The sequence below is a fragment of the Daldinia childiae genome (genome assembly GCF_008694065.1).
Source record: "Daldinia childiae strain JS-1345 chromosome Unknown Scaffold3, whole genome shotgun sequence".
In the NCBI taxonomy this organism is placed as follows: domain Eukaryota; kingdom Fungi; phylum Ascomycota; class Sordariomycetes; order Xylariales; family Hypoxylaceae; genus Daldinia; species Daldinia childiae.
Window position 1 is genome coordinate 1952366 of NW_022984644.1, and position 16353 is coordinate 1968718.

At 47.2% G+C, this 16353-nt stretch overlaps 4 protein-coding genes across 4 annotated transcripts; 1 reads left to right on the plus strand and 3 right to left on the minus strand.

The window, feature by feature from the left end:
* Positions 1 to 5478: 5478 nt before the first annotated feature.
* On the minus strand, positions 5479 to 6213 carry GL218_03254 (uncharacterized protein; the record flags this gene model as incomplete). The annotated part of the gene is made up of 1 exon (XM_033579805.1): positions 5479 to 6213. The coding sequence occupies one exon, from the start codon at positions 6211 to 6213 to the stop codon at positions 5479 to 5481; it is 735 nt and encodes a 244-aa protein (XP_033437467.1).
* Positions 6214 to 10274: 4061 nt separating this feature from the next.
* Positions 10275 to 12930, minus strand: GL218_03255 (Fanconi-associated nuclease 1 like protein; the record flags this gene model as incomplete). The annotated part of the gene is made up of 2 exons (XM_033579806.1): positions 10275 to 12330; positions 12389 to 12930. The coding sequence occupies 2 exons, from the start codon at positions 12928 to 12930 to the stop codon at positions 10275 to 10277; spliced, it is 2598 nt and encodes an 865-aa protein (XP_033437468.1).
* A 506-nt stretch (positions 12931 to 13436) lies between these two features.
* On the plus strand, positions 13437 to 14192 carry GL218_03256 (COMPASS component SDC1; the record flags this gene model as incomplete). The annotated part of the gene is made up of 3 exons (XM_033579807.1): positions 13437 to 13484; positions 13612 to 13952; positions 14120 to 14192. The coding sequence occupies 3 exons, from the start codon at positions 13437 to 13439 to the stop codon at positions 14190 to 14192; spliced, it is 462 nt and encodes a 153-aa protein (XP_033437469.1).
* A 421-nt stretch (positions 14193 to 14613) lies between these two features.
* Positions 14614 to 15339, minus strand: GL218_03257 (40S ribosomal protein S13; the record flags this gene model as incomplete). Its single annotated transcript, XM_033579808.1, has 4 exons — positions 14614 to 14787; positions 14848 to 14894; positions 15045 to 15077; positions 15138 to 15339. The coding sequence occupies 4 exons, from the start codon at positions 15337 to 15339 to the stop codon at positions 14614 to 14616; spliced, it is 456 nt and encodes a 151-aa protein (XP_033437470.1).
* Positions 15340 to 16353: the final 1014 nt, after the last annotated feature.

The window sequence follows — 16353 nt, forward strand, 5'->3', positions numbered from 1 at the left end:
TTTACTTAGACCCCATAGTATGTCTATCGCCTAAGTAGATAGTTCCCATCGCATCCATAGCCGCCGGCCTTAAAACCCGTAAGTAACCTCTACCTCTTCATCCAACACAATGACTCACCAAGCTCGCCATCCCTAGTTTCCATCGAACATGAGCTAGCCGGCGGGGAGTAGAAGACCTACTTCCGCGAGGAACCTCCCGTGTCCCCAGGAGTCCTAGGTACTATGACTCTTCTGAACGCCACTTGGTAGCTCGATATGGCAGGAGAAGAGTTGGGGGCTATATATGGCAGATAGCTTATGAGTGTGTAATTTATAACCCCGGTAGAGATTTACACAGTCGACCCGGCACCGAAGCAGGCTGCGAGCTAGGCTAGCAAGCAGAACCATGGTCTTCGACGATTAGGTAGCAGCATATACCTAGAACCTAGACTCTTGATCGACTCCAGACAAGTCCAGCACCATCCATAGCTTATCGGCAAGCAACGGCATTCGTCCCGATATACTCTCGGGTTCCTGCCCGTTCTAGTATCATTCTCAACAACAGTCCCGCACTTCGACGGCGAGAAAACTACCATGTACGTAGGACTCATCGCCACGATATAATAGTACAAGTGGAGTCAACAACCAGGCAGCTCTTCAGCCCACAGGGATACATGAGTCAGACAAGCCTAAACATGTTTCTAAGAAGACAACGCAAGGCAGATATCTAAGATACCCTATGCGTAGGTAAACACGAAATATTGCACCTCCCTAGCGGAATGAGCCGAAAAGCCTCACGCGCAGCTTCCAAGCCAAGATAAGCGAGACGCTGTCGGCGATGAGCCGGTCTGACAGTTTTCCGACAAGCGGGAGAAAGATGCCTATCTGGGTACCTCTCTCGTCGGCCGAGGATATTGTAATTTCTAGGTAGGTACCTATACTGGCAAGACTTACAGAAGACACAAATAGCCACCACCAAGTTAACAACACCGCTTTCTACTCACCAAAAACCCTCCCTCATTCCAACTGCGAGCAAAAAAAATCCCAAGTCAAAAAGAGGTCCGAGCGAGCCCGCAGGCACGAGACACCTAGGACATGCGAGGCTGCGGCGAGACGAGTGGGCGTAAGCACGCAAGTAAGCACCTAACCTAGCCTACCTACCTACCCTATCTTATACGTAGGGATGTATCTAATGTATGTCAGAAAACACCCCCTTCCCCTCCCCCCAGCCATATCTACATCCATCCCATCCCATCCCATCACGAATCCACAACGCGTCGTTTCACATCCGCGTGGGGGGGCGATCCCGTCGGAACCAGGATAAGTGTGTTTTCTCCCACGTGCGAGAAGAGCGTCGGAAAGGGTTTAATCTGCTTGCTTGTTTAAGGGGGGGAATACATACACTAGAGATGATATCTCAAAAAATCCTCATCTTACATGCATGTGTCTTTGCCGCAGACGTACATATATTAGGTATATAAGAGCAATAGACAAGAACGAAATAGCAGCTTCCGATGAAGAAGAATACTCTCGTCGAAAGTATTAAGAATATAAAGCGATCGCTTATATATATTAACTATACTAGACAATGTAGTATAGTATACGTTAGCTACCTACCAACCCTAGAAAAAAGTATTCTGCATTCCGTTCTGCGCGTCTTGAAAAAAAAAAATAATTAAGTAAATAAATAAATATCGGTATCTTGACGTGGATCCTCTGAGGCTTTTATTAAGCGGTGTCTTTCGAGGTGCAGGCGGATAATCATAATAACGGGACTTATAGGTCCCACGGTTGGGGCACAGGGGCGACGATCGGGACGAGGTTGGTCGTGTCGGAGAATAACCATCTTCTTTGCTCCTCTCTTCCAGAACAACGTGTCGATTGGGACAGGTAGCTACCAGGGTTAGGGATCTCGCGATTGGGATTGTGATAGGTATCTCCGAGTTCACAGCAGGCCGATTATTTGCTGCTAGCTATGTATTTATCTAAGGTATGTTCCCAACATACGGATACATGGCCAGTTTAATAGGTCTATGTGATGGCACTCGGATATAATATATCACGCACAACACACGCACGCACGCAAGCGCACACGCATATACATACATACATACATATATACATACGTACGTATATATCCAGTATTAATATAATGAAGGTATCGAACAAGAGAAAAAGGCAACGGGCTTTAGATAGAAAAACATACGCAAGAAGGATAAGCCCGACCGCTTGATCTAGACAAAATTAAGAGTTACGGCACGGGATATTCAGGAGGAAGAGGAGAAGGTAAGGTATACAGACAGACAGACTACTGCGGCCCCCGTCACATTTTTTTTTTCGCCTGCCCCGATGCGATGCGTGACAAACGGCGCACTGCTACCGTTTCCACGGGAATCCTCCAGCCAACTGCGCTTTTGCGCCTGGTGCTGCCGTCCGAGAGTTGTAGAGACCGAAGCAGCACAAAATTTCTGTCGAGTCTGTGCTTGCTTGCTTGTTTCTTTTCTCCCATTGGTATATATCTACCTACCTACCTCGCTACCTAGGGTATGTTAGGTATGTATGTATGTATGTATAGTCGCGGTGCTCGAACCCGCCTTCGTGATCAAGAAAGCAGCCGGCATCGTCACATTTGGGGTTCTAGGTCTTGGCAAAGCAAGATCCCAATCTACTTACCCGTTGGCAAGGCCGGGCGCGATCGTCATCCACTTCCGCGGGTGTGTGTGTATGTATGTTTTTGCCTGGCTGCCGTTTGCAGAGAAGCACTTCTTAAACATTTGCCCCCGGTGGATGGCCACTTCGGCAGCGGCCGTCCGCGTCGCGGTAGGTAAAAACAAAACAAAACAAAAATAAAGGCTTTTCCCATCTACATCCTCACCGCCGGTCGAGAGAATGGGGTTGGGATTGGGATTGGGATTGGTTTGGGGTTGTTCTTTATATTCTTAACGCAGTAAAGAAGAAAAACCCCACGCTCCCCCCTTTCCCCCTGTACGCTATGTTATGTAGGTATTTACCCTGCTGTCAGTCAAGGTGCAACTCATATATGTTACCTGTATATATATCTCTATCCATCCGTCTGTCTCTAGCGGGATCGAAACCCCCGTTGAGAGAAGAGGGGGGCGACGGAGGAAGATTTGGGGACGAGAAATAGTAGTATGTAGAGGTAGTATGTAGAATGTAGTATGTAGAATGTAGAATGTAGAGTGTTACTGTATGAAAGAAAGGAAAAGTGCAATTTAATAGCAAAAGGTCGCGGGCGCTTAACTGGACCCGCAAACAGCCAATAGCGAGCCGAGAGCCGAGTTCGAACCGCTGCATGACACACCCCATAACCCCCCCCATAACCCCCCTTAAAAGCTAAGGCTAAGGTTTAGCCAATGGGGTTACGACCTCGGGCGATGGATCCAGCGCTTAAAGAAGATTGCGCGCCGGCTGTAATAGTTGAAAGTTTCTGTTCCAGTTTCGAAAGGGCGAACGCTAACACAAAATTGAATTAGTCTACCTTTTTTTCTTGTCACCCCTCGTCGAGCCCCGCCATGCAAGTCCCAGGATGCCGGGACGCACAAACCGACCAATCGTGTGTAAAAGACCACCGCAGTCGGGCGTCGCGAGTTACCAAGGTACCTACCTACATATAAGACCTACATACACATATCTACCTACCTACCTTTTACATTGTAATAGGCAAGTAGGTATGTAAAGTCCAAGTAGGTATCTAAGTGTAAGTGAGTATAACATCGTGGGAATATTTCTAGAATCCGAGTAAGAGAAATAAGTAATAATAATAATAATGATGATGATAATAGCCAAGACAAGACGATACGATATATATTATGTAGATAGGTAGTTGTAATAGTAGTAAGAGCACCACAGGTATAAGTATACATACGTAAACACGGGTATAATCAGCCGGACTCTCTCGAACAAAGTCACCTACCTAGTATCTAAGTAGGTAGGTAATATGTCGTGTCCACGAGGCCTCGTAAGTCCCCTCCATTGAAACAGCCACCTCGTGATAACACAATACGTAATATCATAAGAAAAATATACACACACACAGACAAAAACCAAAAACCAAAAACAAAGTGTGTGCGTGTGTGCGCGTGGGCGATCTTGGTCAAACACCTTCTCAATCTCGGTTGGCTCCCTAGTTCGCGTGGTCACAAGAAAAAAATAATAATAACAAAAATAAAAGTCCGTGTGTTGTGCGAGTGTGTGCGAGCATGAGAGCGTGTGAGCCAGAAATCTAGAAAATATACCTACCTATACCTGCCTACTTACCTACCTACCTATCGTAACTAGCGAAGCGGAGGCGGCGGAAGGAGGGCCACCAACGACGACCGCGCTCTTGACCGAAACTTGGCCAAAAGCCAAGCCGACGAATCGTCAACGCTTACGAGCCCAACCTCCCGGCCGCATTCTAGGTCGCCTTAGCGGGCAGACAGGAAAACAACGTCCACCGTCCGTTTTCCCGTCTGAGACTCCATACTAACTCCATACAAAACCAAAAAAAAAAACCATATCCATACGTATACATACCTAACATACATACATACACACATACAGATAAATAAACAACAAAAAACACCTACAGAAAAAGGGAAATCTCTTCACGTTAGGGCCCGCCTATAGAGCCAATTCTTCGTCAAACACGTATTGATATTGTTTGGGCACTAAGCTCTACTAAGCTAAGGGATGCCATGTTAATTGCGTGAATGTTGGCTACACCAAGTTTCGACCCGGTCCTATCCTATCACACAGTAACCTATCGGTACTTGTCTGCTTGTCTGCTTGCTTTCTTGCTTGTTCCCTCCTCTCCACGTTCCTCTTGGTCCCCTTTCCAAAAAAAAAAAGGGGGCACCACCACTACCATCACCACTACCACCACATCTGAACCTATAGAGAGGAGAAGAAGAAGAAGAAGAAAGAAGAATAAGAAAAAAAAATTGTAATAATAATAATAATCCAAAAATTCCGTGGTATCGCTGCGCAAGCCTCCGATTCCCAGGATTGCTGATGCCCACCAGCAGCAAAACGCCAATAAACTCCGTCATAGTTTCTTAACAGAAATCCACCCAAAATGTTTCCCCCCTCCCCCCTCTTTGTAATGCCAGATACGCCATGGAATCTAGATCGTAAGAAGCCATAAAGTCATTTTCCCACCGTTTTTTTAACGGGATGTCCGATGGAGATTAATGGTCCATCGATCCCAACAGTGGCTTCGTTGTTGTTGTTGTTGTTGTTAATTTGATACTGATAAGTATATCGGAGAAGGATAGAGAAATAGAGAGAGAGTGTGTGTGTGAGTAAGTTGGTAGTTGCGCGTGTTAATGAATGAGCGAGTAAGTAAGTAAGTGAGAGAGGGAGTGATAGATATGAACAAATGGAAAAATAAATGTCAATTCCTGGCGCAAAGGCCAAAATAGAATTAAGGGGGGGGCGGTGCCATGACTTTAGTTCGTTCGTAGTTGAGTAATTTGGTAAGATGGTTTAATCAAATGCTTAAACTGTGTTCGTTCGGGCTGCTGCTGCCGCTGCGGCCGCTGCTTGGACTTTAGAACAGTCTAGATGCGTTGTCTTCCTCCGCTTGCCTTTCGGTGCCGGCTCCATCTTTGGCGTATATGTAACGGTCCTTGTGACAACTTCCCGAATATGACGTACACTCTTGGCTGACGGTTTGTGTGCTCTACAACCCTGCGAGTACCTAGACTTCAATGCCGCTTCCCAGTCAAACGGCGACCGTACTGATCTTGCGCTGAACGGAGATCGTGCTGTTGAGCTCAGTGGCGAATCTATCGTTGATACAGCGGGTGATGGGGGCATGTGAAGGCTCGGGAACGATGTCACTCCCGCCGGTGGTGCAGACATGGGCTGACCCGGAAGAGGGCTTGAAGGGATACCGCCTAGTGACTTATGGTTACCGCATTTGCAAGAGCAGTCTGTCTGTTCGCTGCTTGCGGTCGATGGGACCGAATCCTGAGTTGAGTCATCTTCAGGACTGCTCGTTCCTGATCTCTTCCCTGTAATAACTGGCGAGGGCATCGACATAGCCTTTAGGAAATCCATATAGGCTGTAGGTGGAGTGATAGGAGTCTTTGCGCTATTAGGGAATTCCTCCTTGATAAAGTCCGGGACGGCGGAGAGTGGTGTCCTGGCTGATAGAGCAGAGAGCTCCGAAGGGAAGGTTGCCGTGACCGGCGTTTTCAACTGCGCGAGCTTCGGCTTAGCTGAAGGCATGGTGATGGTGTCTAAGTGGTGGTTAAGTAGAAAGTTGGTTGTTTAGTAGTTGAGTAGTTGAGTAGCTTCAAGTCAAGTGAATGACTCGGAAGGATGAGAAGACGGGATGCCTAGGAGCTGCGGAGAAGTCGCCGTGATAGAGGAAGAGTCGAGAAGATGTGCGTCGTGGGTGAGAGGGAGCGATGGTTGTTATAATATGTAACTCTGGCGGGTCAAGGATAAGGTTGCTGCGTGGTGGACAGGGATAATGGGATGGGCAAGCAACCGTGGCAGAATACCTAGTCGATGCTGAGACAAAGGCGCCAACGGGAAGCTAAGCTACTTCCCGGTTAGGGACACTAGAATCGATGTGACAGATCCAAGGTAAGGCCAAGGTAGGGGGGTGTGGCTCCAGGAGTAAGTCCCCGGGTATGTATGCGAGGGCTCAGGACGGGGTAGGCGTCTGTTTCGTTCTGGTGACAATAGGTAACAGTACCCTAACTATGTTTATTACCCGTACGCGCTGTAAACGAATTCCAGTATTTGAACAAGAAAGGTTAACTTGTGGTCCTGCTGGTGGAGAGATATAAAAATAATAAATAATATGGAATAAAGTAGTCAACGTTGGCGCGAAGAGTAGAGCAAGGTTAAAGCTTAGTCGAAGACAGCGGCAGTAATGAGCCAGTGGTAGAAGTGTAAAGTGAAGGCGTCTCAGGATTGGCTGCGGATTGGCTACGAATAGGCGACAGGGATCAGGTGCCTTTAAAGAACCAACCCTTTTATAGATTCAATTGTATATACAATTGTAATGTACAATTGAGTAATTGTAGGTATCTTTTTCTTCCCCTGTGCTGCTGACTCTATTTCTTAATTAGTTTGATTAGTCTAGGTTATGTTAAAAGCTGGGTCAAGATTGTAATAAGGAGGTAGTTATGTAAAGAATTGAAGGGGGGTTTACACTAAACGATATACATAAAAGAAAGAGAGAGAGGAGGCACTTGACTTACATCCTGTTTAAAATGATTCACCCCGAGAAAATAAAATAAAATAATAATAATAATAAAAAAAGGCTCCCAAAGGTATAAGTTACCTGTACTGGGGTTACCGTCGACTTAAGCCAGCTTTGTTTAAGTGCGTAGCTAATCTTATATCTGATTGGTTAAAGGCCCCCGGTCGGTGCGGTTTGCCAGGCGCAATATCCCGGGATCTCGCTGGTGAGTTTAAGTGGTTCGGAGGTATTCGGTACTTGGGTTTAAGCGCTGCCGCTACTGTGTATTTGCTATATTTGGCTCCTGATTAGCGCCGTTCCGTTGCCCACTCTTCTGATTTGATCTTTCCCCCTCGGCCTCTTCTCCCCCCCTGTCTTTTTATTTTGCTTTCCCGTCACGGAGAACAACCACTTATCATCTCCAATACCATAATTATCACCATTCACAACTCACCTTAACTTAAAACTTCAGCGGCAATAAACCCCTGTGGCTGAGTTTACCACAGTAAACCTTCCGTACACAAAGTATACAAAGCACACAAAAAGTAAAATTTGTGTTACCGTCAGCTTCTCTACTTGGTAATTGGAGGTTAAGCTGAATGAGCTGAAGAGTGGATCACGGGATGACCGTCGATAAAGGATGCTGATGCTGATGCTGATATTGATTGCAGATGCAGATGGAGATGCAGATATTATGTAGTAGTGTCGTACGTGGATAGAGGTAAGATATTTTCAGAAACGTCGTTTCAGATTATCGATGAGTTTAGCCAAGACTCTTCCCGCTGTGTATTACTCAACAGTTGCTATTCAAAGACATGATCGTGAAGCCTGGGGGCGAGGTCTCATTTTATGTACAGATTTCAGTCTTCTCTTGCTTCTTTCTCTCTCTCCCCTTCTCTCTAATCTTCAACAATCTTCAAGTATTACTCTACATTTCATGCTTCTTGCTTCCTGCTTCATCCAGCGCGCGGCTCGCCATGCCTGTTTTGTTTTTTCGCTTGTTTTGTTCAATTAAAGGTCGTGTACTTCCCATGAATAGATCCTTTATTCTATTTTGCGGCTCCTGGTCTTAGCCAGACTTGAGCGGAGCGCGCGCCACATGATGCACGACATAGATCGAAGACATCCTCGAGCTGTCGTTGGCTAGGAGGTCCTCAACGGAGTCTGCCTTGGGGGGGTTGGAGTCTACAATTTACCATGAAAGCCCTTCTAAGTCTCATATTCGACGCCTCCCCAGCGCGCGCTTCTACGAGGCTAGAGTATGGGCGCCAGCCAAAAGAGGGGTCTGTCTAGCCATGATACCAGAATGCGAGGCCATCAAAACGATAAACAATCCTTCTAACTCGAAGTGAAGTTCGTCTAGAAACCTTCTATGCCAGTCAGATTTGCCAAGTGACCCAATGCTGTGGAGGCGCCGTGCCCCCATCTAAGCGCCGGTTAACCTTGCTGATTCCCACGCCAACTATTCCTCAAAAGGTTCATCCTTAGTCGCCTTTGCGCGCTTATCATACAGCTTCGTCGGCATGGTTGCTCATGGTTGCTAAAGATGTTGGTTTCGTTGCTATCCTGCAGGGAACGATTGCGCCTAACTTGAACATTAGTGCACGAGCTAAGGGGTCTCAATATGCGGACAATAAACCGTATTGGAGATAGCTTGGCCATGTCATCGAGTGTTGGTCTTTACCTGTAACCGGATTCCGATATAATCTTTAGGAAGACGACGAACAAGTACCGAATCCTATGTTAGGCGCAACGTGGATCTCACCTGGTCGTCAACAGAGATGGAGCTAGTATTAGCTAGTGCGTGGCGATTATCGCAGTGCCGATGTCGTGGAGTTGTTTGTTGTTGTTAAGAGTAGAGATATATTTATTGGATTTTAGTAGACGATGCAGAATGCCGCTGTAGCATTCGAATTCGCCATAGGCTGGAATGGTAATGTCAAGCATCGACTACTGGCTCTAGTGTCTACACGGGATCAACTAGATCCTACTCCATGAGGTCACGCGTCTGTTAGTTCGTCCAGACAGACAAGGCTTTACAGATAGGCCAATCTACACTGGAGAAGGAGCCGGTGCCGTCAACTAACCGGGTCGATCTCTAGGATCTTTGTTTACATTTTGCTCCAGAGTGCCCTATGGTACGCTTCTATCGTATGCTTGCTCAAGCGCGTAGAGAGTTACGAGCAAAACTAGATACGTGGCAGTCATCTAAACTATCACGGCAGTTATTCTTACGCGTAAGATATCTCGAGCTGAAGTATTGGTAGGTATACGTGCGTATAATTCCGTTCTAGCTGTTGGCTGTTGGCTGTATATTACATTTGCCACCGTTAGAGGCACACTTACATCGTCTTTCTTCGCTCTCAAGAACGAATACCCGGAGTTGGTAACAATTGTGATGTCGTTACCAAAAATTTAAAGGGGTTAGGATATACACCTAAGGACACGCCTATTTAGAACAAGTACATCTTGTCTCGAGGCGTATGATGAGTATATCGATGCATCATGATGTACTCCGCGCTTCTTTCGGTTACTAGAGTATCCACATTGGCATTCAATACATGCATTCGAGTCGCAGGGCTCCGCTTCGTGAGTTATTGACCGCCATTTTGTGTGAGAGGCTGTAAGTAGATAGAGGTGAAGGTGAGATATTTCCTATTTCCGATTCGTTTTTGACACTGTCAACAAGACCAGCTAATTAAGAAATCTCGCAGACGAGAGTCATGAGTAGATAGCACATGTCATATTCTTGAGTAGCTGACTACCTATTCCTGACGGTGGCTACTCGTGCGATAATGCTGATTCGTCTGTCGTTTTACCGCGATCTCTGGATGGGACAACACTAGCTAATCGGAACGCGTCGGTAGTAAATCATCTCTTCCCTGGCTTGCGTCTCATGTAAGTCTCGCATGATTTCGAAGCTGCATCTAGGGCATACATACAGATTGCTTGAGGCGAAATTCCGACTTATTCGTAGATGTCCCCGTACATGCTCGCATCCCCCACGCGTGAACGCCACCAACGCGCCACTAATAAAGCCATCGTGGAGAAAGATCTAGCCTTTATCTCTTCTGTTTTCGTTTGCGCGGTCATTTTACTGGCTTCTGTCATCTCCATTGACCTCCCTGACTTCCTTTGCCACGGCATTGCATAGAGCCACCCTTACGCCAGTGCCGGTAAGAACGTGAATCCACAGCCTCTGCGTATCACTGAGACGATCATTGGCGCTCTTAACCTCAGCGAACATCACTTCCTTGCTCGGTTCTGTCCTCCAGAGGATCAGGTCTGGTATGCCGCCGCCTCTCTGGCCATATTCCTGTGCCATGACCTTGCATATGGCGGCTAGTGCTGCGCCGTCAAAGCAGCCGGCCAGTTCGAGGAGGTCCTCCAACTCGTAATCCCAGTTGAGCCCGACGACACAAGTACGATTATCGCGCTCCCGCCGGTCAACCTCCTCGACCAGCTTCACCGCATCACCGTTTGCGATCTCGACTAGGCGGTGATTGATCTCAGACGCTCTGGTGGGGTAGAAGGCGTCGGTGTGCAGATCCAGCGGGCACGTCTGGTACTCGGTCTGAAAGACATTTGGTATGTAGAGGAAGAGTATATCGAAAAAGAGGTACGCGAAGAGCGTCCTTATGATACCTCCTTCGGCATGGTAGCCTTTCCAGCCCTGGTCCCTATACCAACTTAAACACATGGCTTCCACGCTACACTCGCCTCCGCCCTCAGCCTCGTCTACCCATATAGTTTTAGTACTCGCTCCCTTCCCCTTCTTGCCCATTACATCATCCTTCTTCAGCTGAATTCCTTCGACAAAATGCTCTTCAGGTTTCTGCAGTCGGACGTGACCGAAATCATGTTGTAAACGTTTTGGAATTTTGAGCTGCTTCTCAAGTTTAACCAACCTCTTCTGTATATCATAATGATAGATCATATGGCAATCTCGATCCTCCAAGGCAATTTCACAGGTAGTTGCTGCAATGCGTTTCCAATGCTTTTTCTGCAGGTCTGAATCCTTATAGGTAGGATCGGTCTCCAAAGCATGCATATAGTGTTCCTCCAGCAGAGCCTTTCGTTGATACCAAGAACCCCGACGAGCCAAGTGGAATAGGCGCTGGTCAAGTAACTCGGTCAGAAGTGCATGTTCCTGCTGATGTTCTTTCAGCCGGCCAAAAACGTGGGCTGCTTTATGAACGATTCGTGTGTATGGGTGAGCAGGATTTAGCCGTCTCAAGTAAGCGCCTTCTCCAGATTCATAGGCTCTCTCCTCTTTCTCCTGCTCCTCATGAAGAAGAGTCTTCCATCTTGGGTATATCTTCTCAAAAACATCTATCACCTTTCGAAAGGCCACCTCTGTGACGGGTCCGTTAAACTCCAAAATACTGTCAACGGCGTATTCATTCCTCATAGCTGTCTCGAATTCCAACAATTGAGTCCTCGAGTTAAAAATATTTGCAGACCTGCTAACGACGTATTTGGGGAAATTACGTTTTGATATTTTTGCAAGAATAATCGTAATCAGAGACTTCTCTGTCCATTCGGTAGACCTATAAAAGACTAGGTGAACCCTCTCGAATAATTTGAAAACGGGTAAGGAAAGCCTTATACAAGGTCCAGCTGTAGCTAAGATTTTATCCAAGAAATGCTTTCTCCTATTGGAATCTTTACTAGGATCTGCGGCTGGTGAGTCCACCTCTGGTGTATCACGACCTGGCGAGTCGACGGAAACAATAGTGCTAGATCGGCGAAGGCCTAAAGAAAAGAGGCCTGCTTGTTGATTACTCATTCTGCAAATAGATCTTGCAAGCTCGGCCTTATTCTTGCCTTGCACCTTGGCCTCTTTAGCCAAGGCTTTGACCTCGTCTAAGCTTAGGAGTTCCACAGCTTCTTCGACACTGGTAATATACTGTTCTGATGTATCTGCAAAAGTGAAATTGTCACTAAGCAAAATTTGATCTTGAGCCAAAGAATCAGACTCCGGATCCGTAGATATAAAGGTAGGACTAGGACCGGAAGAACTGGCTGGTAAGTCCCGGTTCTCCTGTAATTCACCAACAGCTGCCTCAGTATCTGAAATATCATCGTGATAACGTAGACGAGCGATACGATGCCACGATGCAGTCTTCCTGAGGAATAGCCGCACGTATCTACAATTCCAGGTCAGAAGAGATAATCATAGAAGAATGAGCTGCATATGTCACGTACAGGAATTGGGCGTCATAGCTTAACTTATTCCATTGACCAAAAATATACATTTCCTTGTCATCGAATAAATGAGATTCCTCGTCGAGAACGGTGCCAAGAGCGAGGTTAAAAGCATCCACATAGAGTGACGTCTTACCTCTCACCCACTTCCTCGAATCTAGTCTCGACGCAGCAGATGCAGAGCTTCCATCGTCTTGTGACGCTCTGAATCTTTCATATTCCTCCAAGGCTTCTTTTCCAGACTTGGTTTCGGGCAGTGAATCCTCAATGGCAGTCCGCCTCGGTACGTCAGCTTCTGCATCTACCTCTGCCTCCGAATTCTGCGGGGTATCATCATCACCAAGCTCTGAAACCAGAGTATCTGCTCTCCGCACCACTGGCAAGCGTTTCAACGGTGGACTCCTAGGCCGAAGGTCTTCATCTGATTCCTCAGCGCCCACGCGACCCTCATCCCTCTTAGCTCTCTTAGAAGGCGGCTCATCCGTCGCATGAGCACGTTCATCTTTCAATTGGGGTGCTCTCCGAATAAGAAAAGCGTCCATTATTGCGCATCCCACAAGCGATGCATCTTGGATGAAGTTGCAGGGAGAAAAAGACAAAAGATGACTTCATAGAATGAAACGCGTGGCGAGACGCGGATTCTCTTAGCGCAGGGAACTAGAGTGGAAACGCGTGATCACGGGATTGAGGTTTGTATAGAGAAAGTACTTCCTATAAATCAGTACTACTGCTTACTGCTTAGAAAGTGCGACATTGATTGTACCTCTATAAGGTAAGTACATTAGGTACACATACTATATCCAAATTTCCACATCCTAAGCTCTTGGAAATTCCCCACGAACCATCAACCATCACCACCACCCCAACAATTCTTCTTTTCCACAGCTACAACAGTACTAGTAAACCCGCTGTAAACATGGCCGACGAGATCCGCCAGACGCCTATCCCCGTACCTCACGTCTACGGGCAACCAGCCCTGACAGCCGACACAGCAACACCACCACCACCACCAACAACAACAACATCTCTTACCGGAGACACAGCAGCTATGACCATTGAACAACCACCTCTCGCTCCTAGCACCGAACAAGCAGCAGTACGTAGTCCAAGCTCCATGTCTGCCTAACGCATAAAACACTTCCCTCCCCTAAACCGAATTAAACCAAACCAAACCAAACTTACCAATCGATCAATCGACTAACCAACCCTCTCTCCTCAACCAGTCCCCAGCCCCCACAACAACCACAACCAACGCCGCCGCACCCACAACCGCGCCCGCACCGGCATCCGCAACAACGCCCTCCAACGCACCAAGCCCCAGCCTAGCCGCCGCCGCCGCCACCACCGCTACCACCGCACCACCCGCCCGTACCGGCACGCCCCTCCGCGCAACCAACAGCCAGCAAGAAACTAATTCCTCCTCGCGCGCCGCCTCGCAGCACCCGGACCCGGGGTTCACCATGCCGGCCGAGGCCCCTCCCCACGGCGCCCCCGTGCGCCAGTACCTCAACTCCAAGGTTACGGGTCCGTTGCTAGACGGTATGAAGATGATTGCCAAGGAGCGGTAAGTTTTTTTTCTGCATTAGATTTTATTATTATTGAGGATTGAGGATTGAGGCTGGGATGTGCTATTTACGAGGACGATTGCTTAGTTTGGTTTATTTACGGATTAGTTATACGATTATGAATTGTTAACAGTACGGATGCTAATGTTACGTTTTACGTTCACAGGCCCAAGGATCCCTTACGCGCTCTAGGCGAATACTTGATCCAGCGCTCCAAGGAGCTCGAGTCGACAACGTAGTGAGGGCTAAGCCAGATAGTAGGCAAGCAAGCATGAGAATGGAGTTCCGGGAGAGGGAAAAGGAATCAATTATAGCATTACAGGTTCCGCATTATAGATTTCGTCTTTCACGATGATACCATTGCTTTAGGAACGAACGATTATTATTAGGAGGACTAATATAGACTTGCTAGGACATTACAGATTCTAGATTCACCGAAAGTACTAGGAATTAAGCAAATACTGTTGTTCTTCACGAGACTCGTATTGATCTCTTGTGTAATTGTTTATTCATCACCTTTCTCAGGCAACTAGTAGAATAATCAGGCACTCATCACTTTTGTGGCTGCCCGAAAAGCAATTCCGTTTTCCACGAACTCCATGACCAGACCAGGCATTCCACATGCAAATCATCCTCCGCGCGCGCGCTCGTTGATTACGCTTATGCGACGATGGTGCTGGCAGTAGCGCTCTCGTACTTCCAGGTCGGGGGTAGGACACCGACGGTCTTGTAGTAACGGGCGAGACGGTGGATTCGGGACTCGATCAGAATCAGGCGGAACTTGGCATCCTTGTCCTTGCGGTTGCGCTCTAGGTGCTTTCGGACGGAGACGGCCTACGTAGTATTGTCGTTAGTATTTAAAAAATAGTATGTCTTATGAACGGGTTGGCTCACCTTCTTGATCAACATGTACAGATCCTCAGGAATCTCGGGGGCGAGGCCTATATGAAGATCGCACTGTCAGCCTTGACCAACAGCGGCATTATTATATACAACGGCGTTCCAGGAACCACCTATGATATTTGGATTGTTGGACTGCGCAGCATTTTCGCTGGCTTCGAGGGGAGGGGTTTCATTCAATCATGTCGTACCATTGGACTTGAGGATTCGGAGGATCTTGTTACCTAGATTTTGGGATTAGCCATTTTGTTAAGAGGTAAGCGATTAGAATAATTGCTTCATACCGGTGACGATGCGGACCTGGGAGATTCCGTGGGAGTCACGGAGAACGACACCGATCTGAGAGGGGGCAGCACCCTTACGGGCGAGACGGCAGATCTGCTCCTCGACCTGGGCGGGAGTAGTCTTGAGCCACGCGGGCGGGGTGCGCGAGTAGGGGATCGCAGAGGCGGATATACCCTTTCCGTTGGAGTGAAGACGACCCATTTTGGCGGATGTGTTTGTCGACTTGTGGTGGTTGTCGGAATTGTCTAAGGTGGTTGGTGATCGTGAGTGAAGTTTTTGGAGGATTTAATTTTGGAAAAAGATGCTGGGTGAAATTGTGTGTCGGCTTCTGTTGCCCTCCGGTGGTCAATGCACAGCCCCACTCCCTTTTTTCAAGGTCCATTAATCCGAAGATTTACCGGATTTACTAGCGCCTGGCCTAGACCAAGACAAATTTTCGTAGCTCTTCACTTCCCAACTTTTTTTTCTCTCGTGGTCAACAATGATTGTAGAGGCACTTATTCGTGTATCTCGAGATCAGACCCGGAATTTATCTTTCATAGATCAGCCGTGTTAAGTTAGCATTTTCTACGTCGCAATCCATCATACAGGTAAGCTTTTCCAACCCTCCTCTATTTTCGATTCCGCCTCCCCTTCTCATGATGATACACAACTTTTTCATACTATTTTCTGGTACCTCTTATATCATCGGGCCTTTAGGCCTGAAATGTATTCAACGGACTTCTGACAGAGACGGATCAATCGCTTTTCGCTTTTTCTACATGAATCACATCTGGCAATCGAAGCTCAACTAACATCATGAGCAGGTAATTTAGAGTACTCGTATAGCGGTAGCTGCATATAAGAGGATATCGAATGGGATCGCTGTCTAACGAGATAGAGCTACTCCTGGGACTAGATTAGCTCCCTTCTAATAGCATCGAATGATTCTGCATCATTACTATCTGCATCGACGCATTCCGTGATTCATTGCCTGATCACCTACTCATGTAGTACCATGTCTCAGCTATGTACCTATATTTTATCCATCTCGTATCATGTCGTGCCAGTCGTCATCATAGAAAGATATAGAGTCATAGTAATAAAATGTCATGCCATTCAAGAAAACCAACAAGTTTTTAATTTGGCCATATTGCTCTGTCTACCCACACGTCAATATACGAATACTTCTAGCATCTTTCGCGTCCTTCCCTTAGAGATTGAAGAAGCAGATTT